The sequence below is a fragment of the Camelus dromedarius genome, chromosome 1, assembly GCF_036321535.1.
Source record: "Camelus dromedarius isolate mCamDro1 chromosome 1, mCamDro1.pat, whole genome shotgun sequence".
Classification (NCBI taxonomy): domain Eukaryota; kingdom Metazoa; phylum Chordata; class Mammalia; order Artiodactyla; family Camelidae; genus Camelus; species Camelus dromedarius.
The window spans coordinates 36,289,755-36,314,425 of NC_087436.1; the positions used below are offsets into that span (position 1 = coordinate 36,289,755).

At 40.0% G+C, this 24,671-nt stretch overlaps 1 protein-coding gene across 1 annotated transcript; it reads right to left on the minus strand.

The window, feature by feature from the left end:
- Nucleotides 1-8,876: 8,876 nt before the first annotated feature.
- BBS12 (Bardet-Biedl syndrome 12) lies at nt 8,877-24,567 on the minus strand. The gene is made up of 3 exons (XM_010985557.3): nt 24,409-24,567; nt 17,114-17,176; nt 8,877-15,306 (listed from the first exon to the last, which is right to left on the minus strand). Exon 3 carries the CDS (start codon nt 15,294-15,296, stop codon nt 13,152-13,154), a length of 2,145 nt encoding a protein of 714 aa, XP_010983859.1. The 5' UTR covers nt 15,297-15,306; nt 17,114-17,176; nt 24,409-24,567; the 3' UTR covers nt 8,877-13,151.
- Between the last annotated feature and the right edge of the window lie 104 nt (nt 24,568-24,671).

The following is a 24,671-nucleotide window of genomic DNA, read 5'->3' on the forward strand; positions in this document are numbered from 1 at the left end:
ATCTCCCATATATTTACATATACTACCATATATTTTATATGTAAAACATTACATTTTTTATTATAAAATACACACATATAAAATAGTACATTTATATATATATATATTTACATATACTATTCTAGCTTCTTTGGGTTTTATATTTTACATTATGATTCCTTGCAGATTTATTTTTTATATTCTACTTTTGAACCCATTATAACCTACTGATATGGCTGCACTGACAATAGATCTAAATTCTTTTCTTATCATTGAAAAAAGTTATCTCTCTCTATTGTATTACTCCTGGTTTGTAATAAAATAAGTCATTATAATGGTCTGAATGTATAATTGGCCAATTTTTGAAGCCCCAATGTTTTAACCATCATGTACTAAAATTTTTTTCTGATCAATTTTAAAGTCTGTCCTTATTATCATCTTTTAAGGAGCAATTTTGGACATTTTGACCCCCTTTCAAACAAGTTTCACCATCATTCAAAATTGGTCAGAGATTTAAATTTGTAACAAGAATCATAACATGGAGAGCTGGAAAGTATAACAGGGATGAGCTCATTCAACTTTGTGATTTAGACTTGAAATCACAGAGGCTAGAGAACTTGAATCACCTTCCCAAGTCACAGCTAGTTGACAGCGGAGCTGGGACTCTGACTGTTCTCCACTGACCATCTCAAAACATATAATAATTAAAAGCAACTGCCTTTTATTTTTACTGTCCTTTTACTTTAAATCTCCTTACCTTTATATTTATGCTAACTCACACTGAAATAATCTCACCTTTCTTTTTGTGGACTTTAAACAGGCAGGTCAAAGATTTAAAAGAGCATAAGAGTGGAAGTTTGCCACCTACAGGTCAAAAGAAAGAAGAAATCTTTCAGGTTTTTCAGAGTAAAGATCTGATGACCCTTAAGAAGAAAACTGTGTTTTAAAACACTTCTATGGGAGAGTAGCTCTCAATCGAGCACAGTCATTCTCATCACTGTTAGGACAAGTTTCTACCATGTATTTTTTTTTTCAGTAGTGTATGGTGGTGCTACAGTGGCAGAAACAAATGATAGAACACTGAACAGGATGAACGCACAGTCAGAAAGGCATGAAAATGTTTCATAGCAACTGAGAACATGGTGTCTCTTTTTCTGTTGGTATTTCATCCTCACCGCTAAGAAATACCTGAGTGGACAACGAAAACCCTATAATGAGGTTGGGACAACTAGATAACCATTTAGAAAACTTTCCTTTAGAGTCTTATATCATCTACAAAAATAAATTCCAGAGGCATTAAATATTTAAATGTAAACGATGAATAAGACCTTAAAATTACTGGAAGTCTATACCGGTGATTATAACATAATCTTGGCATTGGGAAGACCTTTCTAAACATAACACCCGAGGAAGAAAATCAAAAGAAAATATATAGGTATCTTACAAACATTAAATAATACAAAGAAAAAAAATCACTGTTCTTTCTTCCTCACTAATAATCAAAGAAGGGTTAACTACGATGAGACTGCATTTTCACCCAAATTAGTTAAACAAAATTTTAATAAGAATACTCATATTGACAATTGCTGTGAATTGACACTTTCATTTATAGAGCCTTTTAGAAGAACAATTCGGCAAAAATATGTAAGAAAAGCTAAAAAGTCCACCTACCTATTGATCCAATGTCCATCATTAAGAATTATTCAAATGATACAACCATAGAGAGTAAAGATTCAGCTATAAATACACTTTTTATAGCCTTGTTTATAATAGCACCCAAGCTGGAACTAAACCAAATGTCTGCTAGGATATGTGTTAAATAAATTATAGTAGGTTATTGAGCTGGAATAATATGATGCCAATGAAATTACTGAACTCTATTTAATGATACTGGAGGAAGTTTTTTAATAGAACACTTCAGAGAAGTAGGTTATATGGCAGTGTGTTTCATATGATTCCACTTAGAAATTATAAGGAACATATCTCTCTGTCCCCACACAGAGGGGCCTGGGAAAACCATGCCCCAAATATTAATAATGGTTACCTTGGTGTGTTAGGGGAAAAGAGACCAAGGGTTTCTTCTAAAAATGTTCCGAAAGAATAATGGAAAGAATCATTAACATATTTAAAAAACAAACAAACAAACAAAAAAAAACCAGGATGGAAGTGTGAATAGGGGAAGAGGAAAAGACAAGCCATGGTTAAAGATAAAAAGAAAGGGGCTGGCTCTGAGGAGAGAGATAAAAGTATTTAGGAAGAATAGAGGTGCCAGAACATGCAATAAAATTGGTCAAGGATACAGTCAGATGCAAAATAAGGGCTTGTACGACATGATGGAAGAGCCTGGAAGTGAGACCACAAGCAACACAGGCAAACTGGCAGGCCTGCTGCTTTGTACAGCATGGACTGTGTTACCCGAGGAGTCAACCTAAAAGGGTTAATAAATTCTCTAGTCTGAATAAAGACCCACACTGTCTTAAAAAGCTCCAGGAAAAAATATTGCTATGTGGTGACAGGCGAAAACTCATTCAAAGTAACAAAAAAACTAGATTTTTTAGAATGGCTCATTGAAAAGTATTTCAAAATGTTTGAGGGAATGTCACTAAAATATATTACATTTTTGCAAAGTCTCAATGTTTTTACCTACAGAAGAAGATAGAGCTAACCAAAATTCATCTGCTTTTCACCCTTTAGTGAATATTTCCTCCTAGGTCACTTTCTACTCCATCAAAACAGACCACATGTTATTTGCGTCACCATTAGCTCCTAGATAGATGGTCTTCAAACTTCTCTGATCATATGACTCAATATATGCACATTTACTTATCTAAAATAATATATTTATATCCTACCAAACTAATATATATAAATTATGTAACATAGAGGAAAAAATTAAAATTACAGAAAACAAGAACGAATAGAAGTAGAAATTCTAATATATTCCTCTTGCACCCCAACGGACCTTCCTGTCTCTGCGTCTGCCCCTCTGCAGAGACCACTGGCTGCCATTAGGGTCTCTTGAGTCCTGCTGCCAGACTGTACCTCTGTCTACACTGCTGTGTACTTTGGGCAAGACACTGAGCCTCTGTGCCTCAGTTTATATGCAAAATGAAGATAATGACAGAGCCTGCCTCACAGAACTACCGTGAAGATTAGGCAAGCCAGTGCCTGTGGAATGCTCCCCAACACGCTTGGCACGAAGAAGTGCTCTTCAAGGGTAGCTGTGATCTGTGATCAACACTTTGCCAGGAGCAATCTTTCTTTAGATTAATGCTGAGTTAAAGTGGATGATATGTAGTATTTTAATCATTCCAGGTGTTTCATATAAAATAATGCATGAAGATTTGTCATCTTTCCTTATTCTTCTTTGTTGCTGTGCCCTTTTCCCATATTATCTTCCCCAGCCTAGAGTTAAGTGCATGATTTTAATATTTTTGCAAAATTGCAACTGTGTCTTTCCCCTATATACGTGGGCTCACAGTTTTCCCAGGGAAGGTTAGCAATTACTTTGTATTAAAAAGACCTCTTCATATTCTATTTAAGTTATAGTCATGCTGATCAATCCTGGCTGCATGTAATAATTCTATGTGGAGCCTTAAAAATCCGGATACCCAGGCCCCAGCTCTAGGGCTTCTGATTTAATATGTCTAAAAGCTCCCCAGGTGATACTAAAGTGCAGCCAGGGATTGAGAACTACCAAACCTTTATGTAAGTGGTTCTCAGACCTGACTGTACATTCCAGTCACATGGGGAGCCCCTGAAAATACCAACACCCGATTCCCCTGAACCTGGAGATACAAAATGATCAGACAAGGTTTCTACCACTGAGGCGCCTACAGTCAGCCTACAGGGGGAGAGAGACAGGGAAACAGGTGACTGCAGCAGAGTGTGATACAGGCTGTTTCCATGGATTGGTTGCTGAGAAAGCATACTGGACCAGAAGGAGGAATATGGTCAAGAAAGATGCTAAGAGAGCCTGAATTTCTACTTTTCCCTCTGAACTCAAAATTAATCGGGATTTTACTAGATTGGTGTTCTAATAGCTGGCATAGCAAGGATGCATATATTTTTAAAAAATATACATTACAAAACGATCAATACAATGTACTTCTTTTAAAATTTAGTTTAGATTATATCATATTCATATTTGTATTTTATCTCAAATTACTTGTCTAGTTCAAATAAACCTCATCTTATACAAAACAAACAAAAAATACCAATGCCTGGCATCCTGACCTCAGACCAGTTAAATAACTCTCTGTGGATATGGTCAGGCCATTATAGTTCTTAAAAACTCCCCAGGTGATTCTTACATGAAGCCAAAGTTGAGAACTACTGCTCTATATAAACAAAATACTAAGGCAAAGTAGGTGGCAATCGTAGTGAGAACTTGACAGCAAGGTTTGTAACAGACACACGCGTACTCCAAAGGAGGCTGGCTGAGAAGCAGTGGGGTTTACAGTCATCTTTTGCTCACTCCTGAGCCTCCTTAGCTTGGGCTTGACTTTGCTCTCTTAGACGAGCAAACCCATGTGGGAGAGAGCAGCCCCGCTACTCTTACAAGTGGTCCACAGGACTCTAGGAATTCTTTAACGGAAAACACTACACCAAACCTACTATTCTAATTATTTGTCTGATTTTCTTCAAGTGCCTGGGTTCTTATCTCCAGCCTGAGAAGTGGAACACATCCTGCCTAGTCCTCTCCTTTCCTGTTGCTCTTATCTCCAGAGTAGGCACACTGACCCTTTTTGTTCAAGGGACATTATTTCCAATCACCATAAAGAGGGCCAGAGAGGGAGGGGCACAGAGGAGAATCGCTAAAATTGTAAAGCTAGGAAAGGAACAGAAATCTCATAAAATTGTTTTATAACAATGTTTCAAGTGCCTGACTTACTTCCCTGGATATTTACATGCAATAAATATGTGCGGAGTTAGATTATCATAATGCATATTTAATTTAAACCTCAAAGTCACTTTAAGAATACATTTTACAGATAAGGAAACATTAAAACAGGTTAGGTGACTTGCCCAAGGTCACACAGGGGGAAAGTCAGAATTTGAACAAAGGTCTCCTAGTTTTCAGTCCAATGCTTATGTGACAAGCACATCTTGGAAGCTGATAGATACTTCTTGTCATCATTCTTTTATCTTGAAAGAGAGAAAGAACATTTAGTTGGTCCATGGGAGACTATAATCTGTTACTCCTAAAACCTGAAGATAAGGTGAAGCTCTAGGGGTTAAACAAGTATTATGAGGTGGGTGATTGTGGTTATTAGATGTCACTCTAGGGAAGATGTTTCCTAAATCAAAGCAATAAGTTATCACTCAAAGGGGCCACAGGGTGCTGCCTCCAGAAGGCAAGTGCGAAATATGATTGAGCATAAAAAAAAAAAAGTAGTGTCTAATTAATTATGTTAACATCTGAATAAAGGGCATGACAACAAAAGAAATGAGCGAAGAGCTCAGCGTCCTGGTTAGTGGTGAGCCCCTGCATTGCTCCTGAAGAGAGGGTATCTGGCTAGCCTGCTCTCAGAGGAGAAACTTGGCTTGGATTCCAGTCTTCCCAGAGACTTTCATACACAGGAGAAACAAATTCTTGGCTCAGCTCATATGAGTATTCTGTTTTTCTCTAGTAGCTATGATACAAATATAAATATGAAATTAGCAGCTTGGTTTACACAACTGTCTGTGTGCTTGGTTAGTATGAGTTGGTTACCTTGATGATGATCACCTCCTCTTATCCGGACAAAAGTCTGTGGGCCTGTGAAGCTATGATCATGGAAACTCTGCCAATGAGTGAATGCAAGGCACTGCCACCCTGAGAGATCCTGGATCCCTCTGATCCACCATTGCTCTCCCCTCACTAAACAGAGGCTTTCAGAGTAGACCAATGGCATGAACTAGGGAGCCAAGAACTGCCCCTAAACTTAAATGAGAAATTAATGGCTTTGAATGGTTCCAGAGGGTGACTCTCATGTTAGACTGGTCCCTGCTTTACAGGGAAAAAGTCATCCTTTGTAAAGTTTGGTCATTTAAATTATCTTAAAAGGAAAAATGGTACAATGCAGATCTCTGCTCTCTGTTAAGGAAATTTAGAAAAGTTTGTGACAGATGAGATTGCTCTACTGGGTCCCTGGAAATGACTTTTACATTCTTTACTGTGCTTTCCATGGAGTCAGTTTGCTGCTAGGTTACTGTGTGAGTCCACTTATATAAGCATTTTTTTTCAATAAATATATACTACACTGCTACATGATCTGAGGTTGGTTGAATCCTCAGATGTGGAAACTTGGATACAGAAGGCTGACTGCAAAGTTATACTTGGATTTTTGACTCTGAGGGGTTGGGGGTGTGGTCAGTGCCCCATAACCCGCATGTTGCTCAAGGGTCAACTGTGATTTAGGCCAGTTCTTTTCTGAGCTGTGTCAGTTGTCATTTCCGAACCTGTTGTTAGCTATCTAATTTCTGAGATTGATATTTCTATTGAGTGCTGTTTTCAAAAACTTCAAACTAAATGGGTTTTTTTTAGCTCATTTAGAAATACTAATTTTCATCTGCTTTGTGGCTACATTTTTTTCCGCTGGTGTGCTCTCATTGTCCATTCAAATATTACTTAATCCTTTTTAACCTTTTCTCCTGTACTAAGGTCACTTGAGGTTAAATGGCATTTCTTTTTTTCTCCCATGTTCAAATTACATGGGTTTCTGTGAAGCCCATCACAGGAAGGGGTTCTTGTGAAGGACGTGGGGACTGGCCAGAGCCAATCTCCCAGCTTCATGACTCATGGTCTCTCTCCTGGTACTGAAATTATGTTAATGTTCAGTTAATTCAGTTAATGGACTGAAAATATAGCCTTTCTGTGTAGCCCTTCTCTGAATGTCAAAGCTAGGTCTGGTTGGAAAGATTTTCTTCCTCCAGCTCTGTATTTCCAAGCCTTCAAGGTTACATTTATTTTCCTCTGAGTCTCCCGGCCACCCAGCCTAGTACAAAATGACATCGTTTAACCATTCCCAACGTAACTCTTCCCTCTCCCTTATTCCAAGTGTTCCTGCCCTGCTCTATTTGACTTGCTTCCAACGTTCTCCCCCCTCAGAGTGTGGCTCAGTCCTCCTGGAAGGAAACATTGAAACCAAGTCCCCCTAAAGCTGGGTTCCCTTACTGAGTTTGTGATTAATCTCTTTACCAAAACTTTATTCCCATTCTTGTCCCCTCTGATCTCAATCCTGTGTGAACTGAACACTAATCAACCAGAGTCAGATGATGAAAATTGCTTTTGTTGATAACATCATTAAGGTACAAAACACAACACCACTATTAATGCGCAAACTCAGCTTGTTTCTCCAGGGTAAGATGAGTTAACAGAGCCCCAAGCCATGGAGCACCTGGCCAGAGAATCTTAAACTAGAGACATCCTGAATCCTGAAACTACAGTTAAGAAATGTCACAAGATGATGATTAACCCCAGCCTCTCTGTTCTACTCCTTTAAAAACCCCTAACTCAAAGACCAGGCTGGAGTGGATCTGCGGCTGGCCTCACTGCCTTGCTTGGCGCCCTGCAATAAATCCTTACTTTGCTGAAAACTCTCGCTGCCAAAGTTTAGCTTTCTGTGCTGCAGGCACACAAGCAAGCCCTCTGCTTGGTTGCAGCATGTGCTGAATGTATCTGACATACTTCAGAGCTTAGATCACCGCAGCACTAGTCAATTCTACATCAAACACTGTAAAACAATTAATACAGAAACCTCAATTAGATAGAGTTGGGAGACCAGAACAGGGAGCTCTCACACCCTGCAGGGATAGCAGAGCCAACAGGAAGACAGGACTCGGCCAGTGAAAAGCCATGGACTCTTTGTTTACTATAATCCTCCCAACCTTTTCCTGTGAAAGTCCCCTCTTTCCCCTGCCACATGGGGACTTGCACGTCGCTCATCGTGGTTGCAGACCCGGAATTTCAATTCTCTGCTGATCCCAAATAAAGCTATCTTTGCTGGAGAAATATCTGACAGTCCATTTATTTCAGGTCAACAACACAAACACAGAGTTGGGATTGTTTTGCTTTTTGTTGTAGTTTTGTACTCACCCAGAACGCGATGCCTGCGGGCTAGTTCCAAGAACTGCTTATACTTTATCCATTCATATTTCCTTTCCTTTTGGAAGTAATTGTTAGCAATTTGGAGGACTGTCAGTAACCCCTTCATTCTTGCTGCTTCCCACTTCTTTCTGCTGATCCTGCAACTGTCCAGATTCATATTCTGGAGTATGTAGGAATTCCACAGCTGAAATTTCTTAAAGATTATTATTTGAAGAACTAATTAAACCCTGGTTCAGGAGGAGTCATTTATCTTTGGGGAAACGGGCTATACGTAGGTATAGAATAACTGCAAACCTCTCAGTGTTCTATAATATGCAAGAGGCAGATGGTCTCACAAACATATCAACACTGCTCTGGTCTTTCAAGAAATGTCTACACCTGGTTGTAGACAGGGTTTCTTGGAAAAGCCATTTACTCAGATGAATCAAGTTTATTCAACGGGTTGTTCTCAATTTAAAGGACAGAACAGTTACTTGAGTAATTAAAATTTAAAGATATTTCTTATGATTATAAGAACTAGAAAAGTAGCTGATAAACCACATGATAGTACAAAGCTTTTTGAAAATCTGGAAACAAAACCATCTGTATTAGAGTGAGACTTCTAGTTTCAAAGGAAAATATTTATTACAAGATTTACTCAGTACTTAGTACAAATACATGCAAATACCAACTTCACAAAAAAATCTATTATATAAAGTGAGTTGAACACCCATGTTAATTATCAGTGGTACTCATAATCTTCATAATATTTTAACAAAAACTGAGTGTTAATACTATACAATGGGAGAATAAAAGAATACTCAAGTAAAATAATACACTTTATTTTTAAAAAGTTTAACACTCAACATTGTTATTATTCTAACTTGAACAAACATGGTATGTATAATTGGAATGATCATCTGTGCAGTTATCATGTGATCACATATAAGACAAATGCCAAACCAAAAATGGTATTTTTTACCCAACATGAGGCTAATCAAATTCCATTTTCCAATACATTTAAATGAGTCATGTAAATAAACCAGGCATTCTCTTTTCTTGTTTTGTTGTTACCTTATTGAAAAAAAATTCATAAAACAATGAATGCTTAGAAATAGACTTTGGAAGCAGATAAAATTTTAGTTCAAATTAAAGCTCTACTATCTACTATCTGCGAGAACTTGGGCAAGTTTCTTAACCTTATTAAGATCATGTTCTTATCCATAAGATGAAGAAAACAGATGTTGCAAAGATTGAGATTATATATGTAGTACGGGCTGCACTGTGTCCCCCACCTCCAATTCATATGCTCAAGTCCTAAATCCCCGCATCTCAAAATGTGACTAAATTTGGAGATAGGGTCTTTAAAGAGGTAACTAAGTTAAAATGAGGTCATTAGAGTGGGCTTTAATCCAGTATGACTGGAGTCCTTACAAGGAGAGGAAATTTGGGCATAGACAGGTACAGAAGGAAGATGTGAAGACAGGGAGAAGACAGCCATCTACAAGTCAAGGCGACAGGCCTCAGAAGAAATCAACCCTGCCAACTCCTTGATCTCAGACCTCTAGCCTCCAGAATTGTGAGAAAATACATTTCTGTTGTTTAGGCCGCCCAGTATGTGGTACTTTGTTGCGGCGACCCTGGCAAATTAATACAATATGTAAAGAATTTAGAAGGAACATGGTAGGTCATCAGTAATTTAATTACTACTATTATTTGCTCTGAGCTCTTTAATATTCAACTTCAAAAACTACACACATAAATTCAGGCCTTATAACGCTCAATTTATTGAACACTGGGACTTTGTTGGGACAGGCAGTCTGCCATGGGCTCTGAGCATCCCTGCATGTTCTTGCTGGGTGCTGAGTTCTCTCTTTCCAGGCCACTTCTCAAGGCTGTGTTTGCAGTGAGCAACCTTGAATAATGATGTAATCTCTCTCCACACAAACAGGCTTACTTGTGCTCACTAGAAAAGTTGTGAATTGCCTGAGCTCAGTGCTCCTCTTCTGAAACACAAACTACCGTGTGTGCAGGCATTCATCTTGGGCTCTTTATGTCACTCTTGTGGGACCTGAGAGCCCAGGGAACCAACATAAACCAACATGAAGCTCTGGTTACTTTTATAAAAGCCCAGGAGTCTTGAGCCTTCTGTCAGCATCTCATGAAATTTTGAGAGGCTAATTTGTTAGCTTGTAAACAGGGCAAAACCCCAGACCCTGCATAGTTATTGCCAGTTCTGACTTGAGAGAGTCATGATTCTCCCGGAAAAGATGAGGGCCCCAGTGGCTGGGTTAAGAGATTGGACTCCCTGGGCTCCGATAGTGACTGCTTTCACTCAAGTAGTGGGGAAGGGGGAGGGGACTGGGAGCCCCTGCTGTCCCACCTGCAAATGACGCCTGGAGAATAAGTCCTGAGAGGTGAGATTAGAACAAGCCACCCAAATGATGCCTTGGTTGTTGCTCACTCACCTCAGGTGGGAGGAGGAGGAATGTGAACAGGGCAACAAGGCAGTAGCCCCAGGGCACTGGCTGAGAAGAAACTGGCTGTGGCTGCCAAGTCAGGGGTCCCCAAAGCTGCAAGAAATGCTGTCAGCAATGAGGAGATAAAACTTTGAGGACAGTGAAAATACAAGTTTGTTGAGCGCATGTCGGGCAGCCAATCAAAACCAAAAGTGACCACAAAGCACTGCTCACGGGCACGGAGCCACTGTCCCCCTCTACACTTCCCCAGACCTCCCTCACCCTCCACCCTGACCTCAGCTGCTGCGGAAAAAGCCAAGTCTGATGGGGCACTCAGGGGAGGAAGTGACTCAACTTTTAAAGCTCTGTCAGAGACAGGGGCCCGAGTGACCATTCTACCAGTCCCATGGCGGAAGCGGGCCCTGGGCACAGGGTGGCCAAAGGCACCCAGGACTGCAGGGCACTGAGGAGGCGCAGCGGCACGCGGAGGGCAGAAAGCAAGCTCCCTGGAGCCAGGGTGCTCTGCAGACACTGGGAAGAGCACAGGGGGGAAGCTGGCGCCGACACTGAAATGAAGAGCCAAAAAAGATGAAAAGAGCCTCCTTGTCTGCCGCCCTCGCTCTCTGCTCCTTCCTGAGCTACCGGCCAGGGAGACATCATCTCTCAGCAGCTGTTAGAGCCCCTAATGTGAAAGTGTCAAACTTCTTGGTCCATGTTCCCACAGAGGGGGAAAGTGACTAAAGTCAACTGATAGGACTGGAGAAAATCCTGCAGGAGAGACAAAGTGGGACCCTGTGGGTGGGGCCTTTGGCCCAATTCAATGTACTACTCTTATGAAAACACGTAATTGGTATCAAGGTGTTTATACGCTTAAACTTAAATGTTCATAAAGTGCCAGAGGAGATTCTTCCACTCAGGGTATTGCTACAAGTAGAAAAAATGAGACAAACTTCCTGCCATCCACCACCATGCCCAAACCCATCCTAATCCACAGACAGGCTGGGATTTAGTGTGAGTGCCTCTATGCTCCAATGCCTCAAATGTTCACTACATAGATGATACGGAGGTGTCCTGGTGGCTGACAAGTTAGAAGCCTGTTTTGGTGGTCCTGACTGTGGCCACTATCTACTTGACTGTGGTGTTATCTACCTCTACCATAAGGAGTGACTGATAAACCCAGACAAAATTCAGAACGTTGAGTGCCAAGTACAGTTCCTTGAGACCATATGGACAGATTCACAGCACTCAATCCCTCTGGGAGCCAAACAAAGGTGGTCTCCTCGCCCACCCACCACCACAAAGAAGGCTCAAACCTTATTAAGGCTCCTATTCAGTACTGGAGACAGTGTAAGATGCCATCAACGGCAGCTCCCAGATATGAACACGTACAAACACAGGTGCCAGAACAATCTTGTCTCAATCTGACTGATCAGACACTTCTCTTAATATGAGTGGCCTTGGATTTTCCCATGCATGGCAATTGCAGCTGCAACTACTGGGCGACACTACTTATGTGACTGAATCAAATTTGTATAATGGTGATTCAAATCAGGTTTAACAACAAATGCTGAAATACAGTGACGTGGGACTGTTACGTTATGTGCTTGTCTGTGGGGAAAACGGGCCACGAATGTCTCTCCATTAGGGATGAGAGGTGCTTTCTGGTCCCTCTGTTGCCTCCTATAATTGTTGGCAATGACACCAAAGATCAGCAAGTTAACCAAAACTCCCTTGCATGGTTCATAACAGATAACAATTTGGTCTTAGACAACATTCTGGCTAATAAAAACTTACTGGTCCTTCCTTGGAATTTACAATTGACTAAATTCAAGATCCTGGGGGACTTGACAGAGGTCAGTACTACAGACTGGCTTCATCTTGCTGCTCAGCATCTGTTGACAGTAGCCTTAATTTAATTGCTATATGAGACCAACTGAGTGGCTTTGGTATTGACCAAGCAACCTGTTTGCCAGATTAATTAGAGTAGCCAACAGAGAGGCATACTCACATGAAAATTCAAGTCTCACCAAGAATGTGTCAGATTGAGGAGTGAACTGTTGGAAGAGGCTGTCCATTGTGGGCTGTGTGACACTGCATACTCTCTCCATGCGCCATGACTTGTCTTTACCCAGCTCATGTCTCAGGCTTGTGTTTACACTGAGCAACCCGGAGGCATGAGGTAACAATTACCCTTGGACAAAGAACAGGATTGTTTCTGCTTATTATATACAAGCAGAGGCTGTCCCAGGCTCAGTGTCCCACTTCTGTAACACAACACACGGCATGTACAGGCTTCCATCACTGGCCCTTTGTGTTGCTCTTGTGGGACTCAGAGAAATGTGGAAATTGACACAAACCAATACGAAGCTCTGGCTACTGCTTTTGCTGTGAATAATAAAAGTCCTTTGTCTCTGATCCAAGTATCTCATGTATTCTGTAGCATTCTATGCAACAGTAACAGGCTAACTTGTTATGTTATAAATAGAGTGGAATTTTAGACCCTACACAGTTATTGACAGACATCAAATATTTTCTTCCTGCAAATAGCTGGCATTTTAGGCACTATAACTTGGCTACTAGAAAGTTTATTATTAGCATGTTATATTACCAAAGATTATTTTCCAAACACTTAGCCAATAATACTATAAAAATAAAAAGCCCTCTGAGTCTTGTGATTTTATCTGTGTGCGTCCAAGTCCAGTAATAATTTCACTGTCTGTCTGAAGTACTAACAATACTAAATCCAAAGCTCGGCGCCATGCCTCAATCTTTGGTGTAACAATGTCATAAACGCTTGGAATCTGTTCCAGTTTATTTGAAATGCCTGAATTAAAAATTCCACTCTTTTGTTTACTATATTCATTCAAGATGTAAGATGAAGGAGAGCCAGAGTCTGCAGCATTTTGTAGATGATGCTGAATGAATGTGTTGGCTTCAAATTCTGATGAGTAACTGGCAGTGTTACACAGGAGAGTTGAAAGGTATCTGTGCCATCCTTCGGCCAGGCATTTAAGCACAGTCGGTCTGTATAGCGCCAGGGATGAGGCCAGCCAAGAGGAAGTATTATGAAACCATCCTGAAGAGTCTTGGTTTCCTTTATGCAGAGATTGCTCCGCGAGAATTTGAAGATGGCTAAGGCACAAAAATTCAACTGCGCCACCTCCAAGGAGGACCTTTTGCTCTTTTAGAGCATAATGCAGACGATAGGCACAAGCCCAGAACCTGTCTTCTTTGGTCTGCATCTGGGCAGTGACTGGGCTAGTGAGCACTACTGTAACCAAGTTCATTCCTTCTGTCTTTAACAAGATTGCCATTCTGCTGGTCCCATCTACAGCATCGAAGGGAATGCTTCTCCAGAAGGTCACACAGACCCCACTGCCCACACAGTTTTCATTCACTTGTGTGATGTAGGCCACCTGTACCGCTCCTGAAGCCTCTGCAAAAGCTTGCATCACACTGCCATTCACTGACCCAACGACCAACCGCTTACTGTGTGTGCATTTTTCAATCAGGCATTCAGATACATTTCCTTGTGACAGAACGAGGTTCACATTGAACTTGATTAATACCTGTAACACATGATTTGTCCACAGTTCTTCTGAGCTGTCTGGTTCAACCTTCATGCTTTCTGATACTGTTTTAATATTTGCAGGCTTGTTAAATCCCAGGTGGCGATAATTCTCTGTGAGGTCACCCTCAACGAGAACTACCCGGATAGGCTGCTTCTGCAATTCCTCGATCAGAGCAGTCCTAGATATTGACACAACAGTGACATATCCTGGACAGACACAAGACAAAGTTTCCGGTAAACCTGGTAGGCAGCAAGTGAAGATTCCTGATATGTCAAACAGAAACGGCACTGCACGGCCGCCCTGTTGCACACCTGCGTTCTGATACTGCAGCCGCACTGCTTCATCTACTAATTTCATGCTGCTGTCATCTCCATGACTCAAACCCACCTCCAACTCTAACAAGTCATTACATCTGTAAGTCTTGAGTGTGGCTGCACTATGTTGCTCTAGAAATCCATCCGGTTTGCTTATCCGTTGGTTATTATCTGCTCTGCTAAAATGCCTACTGTGGGTTAGTACTGACCTTCTGCAGTGGGTGTCTGCAAGAAGACTGTTTCCCAGAGTTTGAGGAGTCTGTGATGTGTTTTTATCTGCTTCAACCTTAGCCTGAGGCCCAAAGAGTTTAGGTGATTTAACTGGTCTCCCAGGAAGACTGTATATGACCAATGACTGTGAGGCAACATCTTTGAGATCGTGCTTTTTCTGCATTAAACCAGTATCTGAAGGGATTTGTAGAAAAGGGTACAAACTGACATTAAGTGTTTCAAGTCCAGAAAATGTCTTTGTGTTGTCGATACAGTCAAATACATTCTGGATTGGTACTTGCAGGGAAACTATCTCTTCAATGCATGAATTTAAGCCTTCTGACATTACAGACACTATTAATGAAATAGGGACACCCAAATGAAGACATTCTTCCGCAGCACTGCTCCACGCACCAACAAGACACAAAAGTGTACTGGTTCCAGTTCTGTATGTGTTATTTTGTGCTTGAACTGCTTCATTGAGAAGCTGTCCCACAGCACTGGTTAAATCCAGACTTTCAAGAAGCCTTCCTGTTGAACTGATCAACACACTTTCATGACACTCTTCATCGATTACAAATTTGGATGATTTTACTGGGCCGAGGAAAGTCCTTCCAGTTTCTGCAAATGATGAAAGTTGTTGAAGTCCCACATGCCTTCTTTTGTTTATGACCCTGCAAGCCATCACCATGAATCAACATCTGCAAACAAAATTAAAACTTGGAACTTTATTCAGTGTAATTCATGGTTATAAAAGAGGCTTATGCAAGAAAAAGAAGATAATGTCTCTGACTTTGATGAGTTTCCAGCATATGCAGTTTCCATTAAATATGGTCAGTGCAATGGCAGTATTATAATGATATTAATGACAAAAGTATGGGTGTGTGGAGGAGGAACATGTCATCCCACAGGGGAAGTGCTCCATGCAAGCAACAGGCAGTGTTTCCAGAAGAACACAACTACTTAAAATGAGTCTTGAAGAATAATGTGAAAGAATCAGCAAGTTGAAGGAGGTGGTACTACACGCACATATATGTGGAAGAAACAGCGTATTGGGGTAATAAGGGCAATTTAGTGTCACAGGAATGTAAATAATAATTATTCTTTATAAAGTAGGGAACAGTAGGGGATGAAGCATTAGAAGGGGAAAGGCAGGGCTCATGAAGGGCATCACGCACCGTGTCAAACCTCATCCTATCATGGGAACCACGGAGTTTTTTAAGTAAGGGAGAGGAAGAAACGGCTTGCTGCGGTGTCTGAAGGCATGGCCTCTGAATCTAGAAGTCTGGATTTGAACTTGTCTCCACTGTGTACTAGTTGTGTAGCTTTTAACTTCACTGCCCTGTTTCTACATCTGAAAATTGAAGATAATATTGGAATCTACTTCACAGGGTATTATGAGGAATAAATGAATACAGCGCATAGAACAGTGCCTGGCACACAGTTAGTGCTATATGAGCACTTATCGTCATAAATTTATAATATAAAAAATACTAAATAATTTTAATGTTATTATTACTAGTAGAAGTGTTTTGGATGTATTACCACCCTGGTAACAGTGTGGAGAACTGACTGGATAAGCGCCAGACCAGAGGCAGAGATGCACAGTCACCTAGACGAGGATGTGGAAGGTGGACGGAGAGGAGAGGATAGATCTGGTTACTGGTTAGAATATAAAGGGGGGAAAAGTTCTATTTAAAAAGAAGTTCAAGAGCAATTGGACTTTTTCCACACAATATCTTAGACTTCACATTTAAAACTAAAAGGAAGAAATTACAAGAGAAAGACTTGAGCTCAATAAAAATAACTCTTTAACAAAGTACACACTAACTGAGAAGCTGTCTACAATAGAATGACCTGTCTTGTGAGGTATGAGCTCTTAAAGCACTAGAGCTAAAACTGTAGATAATACAAGCTTCTCTTCCAATGCTAAGACTTTACTATTCTTCAAGTATATTTTTTATCACAATCTTTTAAATCCAAAATATCAAAAAGCAAACAACTCTTATTAGAGTTTTGCCTTTCCTCTAATCCTGGCCACAGCATTGGTAAATTTGGTTCTCTAACACCTAGAAGCATCCCTGAAGCTGCGGAGCACGGCAGCTGGAGACACGGCGTGGGGACTGCAGGAACCCACAGCACAGCCACTGCTCAACAGCAGCTTCCCACAGGCTTTCAAGGACTAGAAGAGCCAGGACGGCCTAGGAACATACATAACAAGTTGTCTGAACTCAGCTTCAAAACCTCTTTTGCGAAATTTTCAATTTCGTGAAATAAAAATAAAACTCTCGATACACTCAGACATATCCCTGGATAGCATCAAAATATACTCTAGACTCCAACAATCTGGAGACCCACCAGGTCTTGCAGTCTCTAGCCTTACCAAACTTTCACTGTCCTTCACCCCGTATTATCAATTCTCTACTTAACTCAGCTTAAACTCCCATTACAATCTCTCTCTTGCACGTACACCCTCAAAACCCTTCTCTCTCTTTTGGTTCATCTTACCTTGCAAAGCCACTAATCTTGATGAAATCCAACTCTGTCCACTCCATGCTTACACTGAGGCAGCTGAAAACAAACAGAGAAACACACACAACCATGCTGATTGGTATCATTTTAAGTTCATGACTCCTAACCTCAAGTGGTCCTTAATACTGCCTGGCAATCTATTTTCCTAGTCCATTTGTCTTTTTTTTTTTTAATGGCTACTGGGTTCTATTTTTTCAAGTTTTGTCTACTCCTGAATACAAAGGATATTCTATATTTCATTTTTCAGATGATTTGAGCCTTTTTTTTTAAAAATTGAGGTAAAATTCATTACCATAAACATGACCATTTTAAAGTATACAATTCAGTGGCACTTGGTACATTCACAATGTTGTAAAACCACTACCTTTATCTTGTTCCAAAACATTCCCATCAGCCCAAGAGAAAACCCTGTAGCCGTTAAGCAGTCTCTCCCTGTCCTCCTCCCCACCAGCCCCTGGCAACACCAACTACTTTCTGTCTCTATGGATTTACCCACTCTGGGTATTTCATATAAATGGAATCACATGTGATTCTTTTGTATCTGGTTTCTTTCCACTTAGCATTCATGTTTTCGAGGTTCATCCACATTGTATTATGTGTCAGTATTTCATTCCTTTTTATGTCTGTATGTATGTGGGTGTCACTCTGTTTATCCATTTATCCGTTGATGGAAATTTGGATTGTTTCTATTTCTGGACTACTGTGAACAGTGCTACTAAGAACATTTGTGTACAAGTGTTTGAGTACCTGTTTTCAATTCTTTGGGGTACACACCCAGGAGTGGTCACATGGTAATTCTGCATTTAAGTTTCTGTAGAACTGTCAAACTTTTCTGTAGCAGCTGAACCATAAACTACCAGCAGTGTCAAAGGCTTTCATTTCTCCACACCCTTGCTGTATTAGTTTCCTAGGGCTGCTGTGCCAAATTACCACAAATGCAGTGGCTTACAACAATACATATTTATTATCTCATGGTTTTGGAGTCTAGAAGTCTGAAATCAAGGTATCTGCAGGGCCATGTTCCTTTTGAAGGCTCTAAGGAGGACTCCTTCCTTGCCTCTTCCAGGCTCTGCTGGCTCCAGGAGGTCCTTGGCATAGCTCGAATCTCTGCCTCCCTTTCACATGGCTTTCTTAAAAGGATACCAATCACAGGATTTAGGGCCCACCCTAATCTGGTATGACCTCATCTTAACTAATTATATCTACAAATACCTCTTTCCAAATAAAATCACTGAGATTTGGGGTGGACATGAATATTGCAGGGAGGGATACTATTCAACCCAGTATGCTCACCAACACTTACCTTCCATTTTTTTTTGTTTTCTTTTTGTTTTATAATAATAGATACTCTAGTGGCTGTAAAGTGGTATTTCATTGTGGTTTTGATTTCAAAAGATGTTGAGCATCTTTTCATGTGCTTATTGGCCATCTCTATTTCTTCTTTGGAGAAATATCTATTCAGATCTCTTGCCATTTAAAAATTGGGTTGTTTGTCTTTTTGCTGATGAATTGTTAAGCGTTTTTAATATATTCTAGATACTAGAACCTTATCAAAACATGATTTGCAAGTATTTTCTTTTATTTTGTAGGCTGTTATTTTCCACTTTTTCGATAATGTACTTTGCTGTATACATTTTTTAAATTTTAATGAAGTCTAATTTGTCTATTTTTTTCTTTGGTTGCTCATGCTTTTGGTGTTTTATCTAAGAATCCATTGCCAAATCCGAAGTTATTAAGATTTAATCCAACGTTTTCCTCAGTTTTACAATTTTATTTCTTATATTAATTGATACATTTTATGTTGATTTTAGATATCAAATTGTCCCAGCACCATTCAGTGAAGAGATTATGCTTTTCCCCATTGAGTGGTCTTGGCACCTTTGTCAAAAATCAATTGGCAATAGATGTATGGGTTTATTTCTGGACTCTCAATTCTATTTCATTGGTCTTCATGTCCATCCTTAAGCCAGGACCACACTGTTTTGATTACAGTCACTAAGTTTTGAAGTCAGGAAGTGTGAGTCCTCCAATTTTGTTCTTTTTGTTTTAGCTATAACAATAATGTTTATAATTCACCTTAGGCTGATTTTTGTAAATGGTGCAAACTGGGGTTGTTTTGTCTCTCATGGATATCCAGTTGCTCAAGAACAGTTTGTTGAAAAGATTAAGTCTGAAAGACAAGACTGGCATTTTGCTCTTGTTTTTCATTTCTAACATGTTTTGGGAGCTTACTAAGTATGAGGCAGTTTGCACACATTGTGTAATGTAGTCCTCACAGCAACAATATGATTAAACTATTATACTATAATTAACACATTTATATCATTATACTGTAATTTATACTGTAAATTATACTATTTTAATGATGTAGAAAATGAAGAATAATTAAGTAACATATAAAATCTCATGGCTAGTAAGTAAAAGAACTAAAACACACGTTTATCTAATGCCAAAGTCCCACGCCATTAACTACTATACAATAGTGCCTTCTGGCTGCCTCTCTACCCAGCATGACAGTAATTCACCCTCCTGTAGAATCTTCCACTGCCTTTCCCATTTCCAAGCCTTTCTGCCTTCTTTCAAGCTTTGTTCATACCCTTAATATGCACATGCCCTTTTTTTTTCTTCAGGTGTCAGGGTCTCTGTTTATGGTTTCCTTTCTATACTATGTTTAAATCACAAGATATCACTGTTTGTGTGGAAAAGTCATAGAGAATTCAGAGCAAAAGGAAAAAGTCTTGGGCTTTTCAAACTTAGTCTGTTTTTATGTGAAAAAATGTTTCCCTGAGAAGGCATGAAGTTTTTTAAACAAAACTAATCTACAAGCAAAAAGTCACATACAGCTGCTTATCACAATTACAGAGCTGTATCCAAGAGATCTGTTTCAGCCTTTGAAGTATCTATTTCAAGTTTCAGCAGTAATTAAAGAAACAAAACAAAACAGCGTTAGCATACTAAGTTTAGAAGAGCTCCTAAATTATTTTTGAAGAGATTACAATTTGATATAATTAACATAAAATAAAAACTCAAATAACAATCTCTCATCTTCTAAGAGGATGAGTATAAAAAGGTAAAGATGGTGAAGGGGGTGGCGAAATAGATACTTTCAAAGATTAAAAGTAAGTCTGGTGGCTTTTCTTGGCATTGAACAGACACAGTCTGATTTCTGTTCTGCTGCACATCTGCGCCAGTGTTTCCCATAAACAGCCCTCCGTTTCATTACTGGGACCCCTAACAACTGTACTTCCCAGCTTATTATTTCTCTAACCTCCTAAGTGTGTAAGAGAAGGGCAGAGTCAGACAACTTCACTCAGATTCTGACATCAGAAGGAGCTTTCTTTCCTAAGATCACGTCTGGTCTTATCTAAGGTACTTGGTTTAGAATACTAAGACATGCATTGCTTTTCAGGAATTGCATTTCTCAATGGTTAATATTTTCTGACATGTGCAGTGAGCTACAAAACCAACAGTCTGCCTATCTCCAGTCCATTCCCAGTAAGTCTTAATCATATCACTCCACTGCCTAAAAACCTCCAACTTGGAAAATAAAGTTCTCACTCTTTTGTCACAGGTGTTCCTTTTAAAAATTAACTCAAATCCTTTCACTCCTCTGCTCAAAATTTTGCAAAACTGAAGGAGAATTAATAAAATGGCCGCACTTAGACTAACTGCTTATGTTTATGCTTGCCCTTAAAACGGTCAACTAACCTGACTAACCAGTTGCTACTCATAGCTCCAGGCCCACTGTTAAAATAAAGCTATTAATTTTACTGTTTCTATTTTATTCCAGTAATCGAAAGTAATAATCATGCTTGGTCTCTGAGTCCTTCTCCAGGGAGGTCAAGGGACTGTAACCTTACAAAATAGCCTGCATTACCAAGAAGACCATGCTTTGGGTCTTGTAAGCTAAAGAGATTGAAAGACCAACCTCTACTGGTCACCTGGAGACACCATGACACCACTCTGAGTCTTATGAGAAGAAAATGATTCTGTTGAGTGTTATCGATACTTTATTGTTTAAGGTACGGCTATATAATCACCCTGCCCCAGCCCCAAGATGGGTTCACAGTTTTGAAGGCACTAGCCTGCTGTGAGTCCCCTTTGGCTGGCAAAGCAATAAAGCTGTCTCCTTTCTTCTAAGCTCCAAGACCCTGTCTCTGAGTTTCAACTTGGCTTGTCAGGGACAGGGGCTGATCTTTCGGCAACAAATTCTTCCCATTTTACTCGAGGGAAAGCCCTAGTAATCTGTACTCTGCCCTCTTATCTCTTTTCTGTCTCCTACTAGTCTCTCCCTGGACCACTCTTCTCTGGCCTCCTTTCTGTTCCTGGGACAAGCAAGGCGTGCTTCCTACCTCAGTGTTTCTGTTCTACCTCTTCCTCTTTCTGGGATGCTCTTCCGCAAGAAATCTATGGTCTCACCACCTTTAAATATTTATGCAAATTTCCCCTTTTCAACGAGGGCACCCTGAGCCTCCTATGTAACACTGCAAACTCCTCTTTTTCCCAGTACATTCTAGGTTCCCTTTATCTGCTCTAATTTCTTTTTTCCATAACATTATCACCCTATAAAATAGTACATAGTTTACTTATTTACTGTTTATTGACTATGTCCCACTGTTGGAATGTAATTCCCAGGAGGGCAGTTTTAGTCACTGAGGTATCCCATATACTGAGAATATTGTCTGACACATTATTAGGCAAACAATCAATATTTGACATGTGAATGAATGAATGGTTTTCACCACATTTGTTATCTTAAATTTAAGTACAGAACTGAAACAAGATTAAACCAATGCCACTGTCAGTATTCTTCCAGTATAAACTTAACTTTCAACCACCTTTGGGTGGACATGATTTCTATTTGGCACTGCCTTAGCTGAGGCCCTTTAATTGCTTCCAAAATGGTTCCTCCTTCCTATGGTTGTCAAAATTATCTTTGAAAAGCACAAACCTAATCAGATCCACTGCCTAAAAACATCTACTTAACTTAGAAATAAAGTCTTTTAATTTTTTAATTTTTGATTTAAGTATAGTTGATTCACAATGTTCTGTTAGTTTCAGGTGTACAGCAAAGTGATTTAGTTACACATATATTTATCTTCATATTCTTTTCCATTATGGTTTATTACAGGATATTGAATATAGTACCCTGTACCATACAGTAGGACCTTGTTGTTTATCTATTTTATATATAGGAGTTTTTAATATGCTAATTCCAAACTCCTAATTTATCCCTCCACCGCCCACCTCTTTCCCCTTTGGTAACCATAAATTTGTTTTCTATGTCTGTGAGTCTGTCTTGTTTTGTAAATAAGTTCATTTGTATCATATTTTAAATTGCACATATAAGTGATATCATATGGTCTTTCCCTGTCTGACTTACTTCACTTAGCATGATAGGAAATAAAGTCTTTATCCCTAGCTTGATATAGGTGTCCCATAATCTGACCTCAATCTAATTTATAAGACTCATCTTCCACCTCTCCTTAAGAACCCTCTGATCTTGCCACACTACAACGTACATTTATTTTCATTTTTGCACATGCTATACTCTGATTGAATATCCTATCCTTTCTTCATCTTAGCAAATGATATTTTTCATGACCCAAGGCAAATGCCACACTTTTGATACAGCCTCCTCTGATGCCAGGGAGAAGTAGTGCCTCCTTCCTGGGCTCCCAAAGTACTTTCTACACATATCTACTAAAGCACGTAGCACCCTGAACTAAAAACACCATACTTCTGTCTGTGCCCATCTCCCCATTACTCTGTAGGTTCCCTGTTTTCATTCATCTTTATATTCTACATTCAGCTCCTTTCAAACCTACCCAGTAGTTGGCATAGTACATGACATGTAGAAAGCATTAAATAAATTCAGTGGATTTAAGAGTGCTAATGGGTTTAAGATTTTTCTAGATTAGTATTATTAATGTCATAGTACAATTAGATTAGTAACAGCTATTTTTCAAGACTGAGTACTTCCAACCTAAGACCTAGAAATTGCAATTTGAACCTATAATTAAAAAATCATTTTCACTAGACGTTAATATCCCAAATACAAGAGCCTAAGTCATAGAGTGATGCAAAAGCAGATTAACACACTATTCAGCTTTTTAATTGCCACGAGATCAAACTCGATCCAGGAGAGCCTAAAAATTAGAATTGTTTCTATATATTTGGTCATTATTCACTTCTGGTGTCAGAAATCCCTTTAATATTAGCAGTAAAGATGAAGTATATGTCCTTAAAACTAATCAAGAGCAACTTTCTCACTGAGTGAATGGCCTAAAAAAATCAATATACTATAATTAAGTGACTGGACATTTTACTTAATTCACAAAGTGTCTTGAGTTTGAATCATTTTAATTTCCACTGGGGTAACTTTACACAGAAAAAACACTTGTAATATAAGAACAACCTATTTTCCAGAATTCTATTGAGTTTTTTTTTTTTTTTTAATCAATGATTACAAGGCTTGGGTGTCTGCCTGGGGTAGAATGTGAACAAGTCAGGACAATGGTTTTGGAAAATGTGTCACGTTTCTTTTACTAAAGTGTGAAAAGTGATTTGGGACACTACTTCAAAAATGTAGTTTGCATTTTTCCTGCCCTTCCTTCAAGGGGATAAAGGGAAAAGACTAGGCAAAAGTTAATCTTCTTCCTGAAACCACTTTTGGAGAATCCAGTACGGTTTTTAGAAAACAAAGTATTTACTCAAAGAGAAGGCACTGCCGGAGGCATTAAAAAGTGCTGATGTATAAGCAATTAAGCGTTGGAAGTTTTAACAGACTCCTTCATTCCTACCACCTCAGTCCTTCTCCCTCACCCTTTTGCTGGCTGGTCCCTGACCAGGTTTAGGACACCACAACACAGGTAAAAACTCCTTCCTTTGCAGGGAGGCTTCAAGTGCATCCCAAGACCCGTCCTGCTCCATGCCCACTTCCTTCCGACCACACCGCCGCACTATGCCCCTCCTATAAAGAAATGTTGCCTACCACGCCACAATCCCTGCTAACCAAGGAGGAGGTAAGTGGCTAAAGGCCAAGCTCCAGGCACTGTGAAGACAGGGATGTCTAGCGGCGCAAGAAAAGGGCAGTCCCCTCCGCCTCTGTTAATCCTGGACGGTAAACCGAAGCTAGACCAATTCAGCAGGCCCACCAGGCCCTAGAGTCTCATCGTTTCCTCAGGCCCCAAGAGGTCAGAAAAGCAAACAAGGGCTCCCCACGTCTCCATCAAAGACTTCTCTGTCGGTGGAAGCATCTCGGTACTAACCTCGCTCTTTTCTCCATCCTTCCGGGAGGGTCCGGTCCCCGGCTCACACCGCCAGGCCAGGTTCCCGCTGGCACTGGGATGCCCAAGCACCCAGGCGAAGACCCCCACTTCCTGGCCCGCACTTTGCGCAAGTGCAAAACGGGGCGAGCTGGATGGGCGGGTAGGCTGGTCGCTAAGAAACCAGGCGGAAACTTCGGCCTATTGGTAGGCGGGGAAAGGCGGAGAGTTACGCTATTGGTAGAGACTAGAGAGAATGGGGGGGC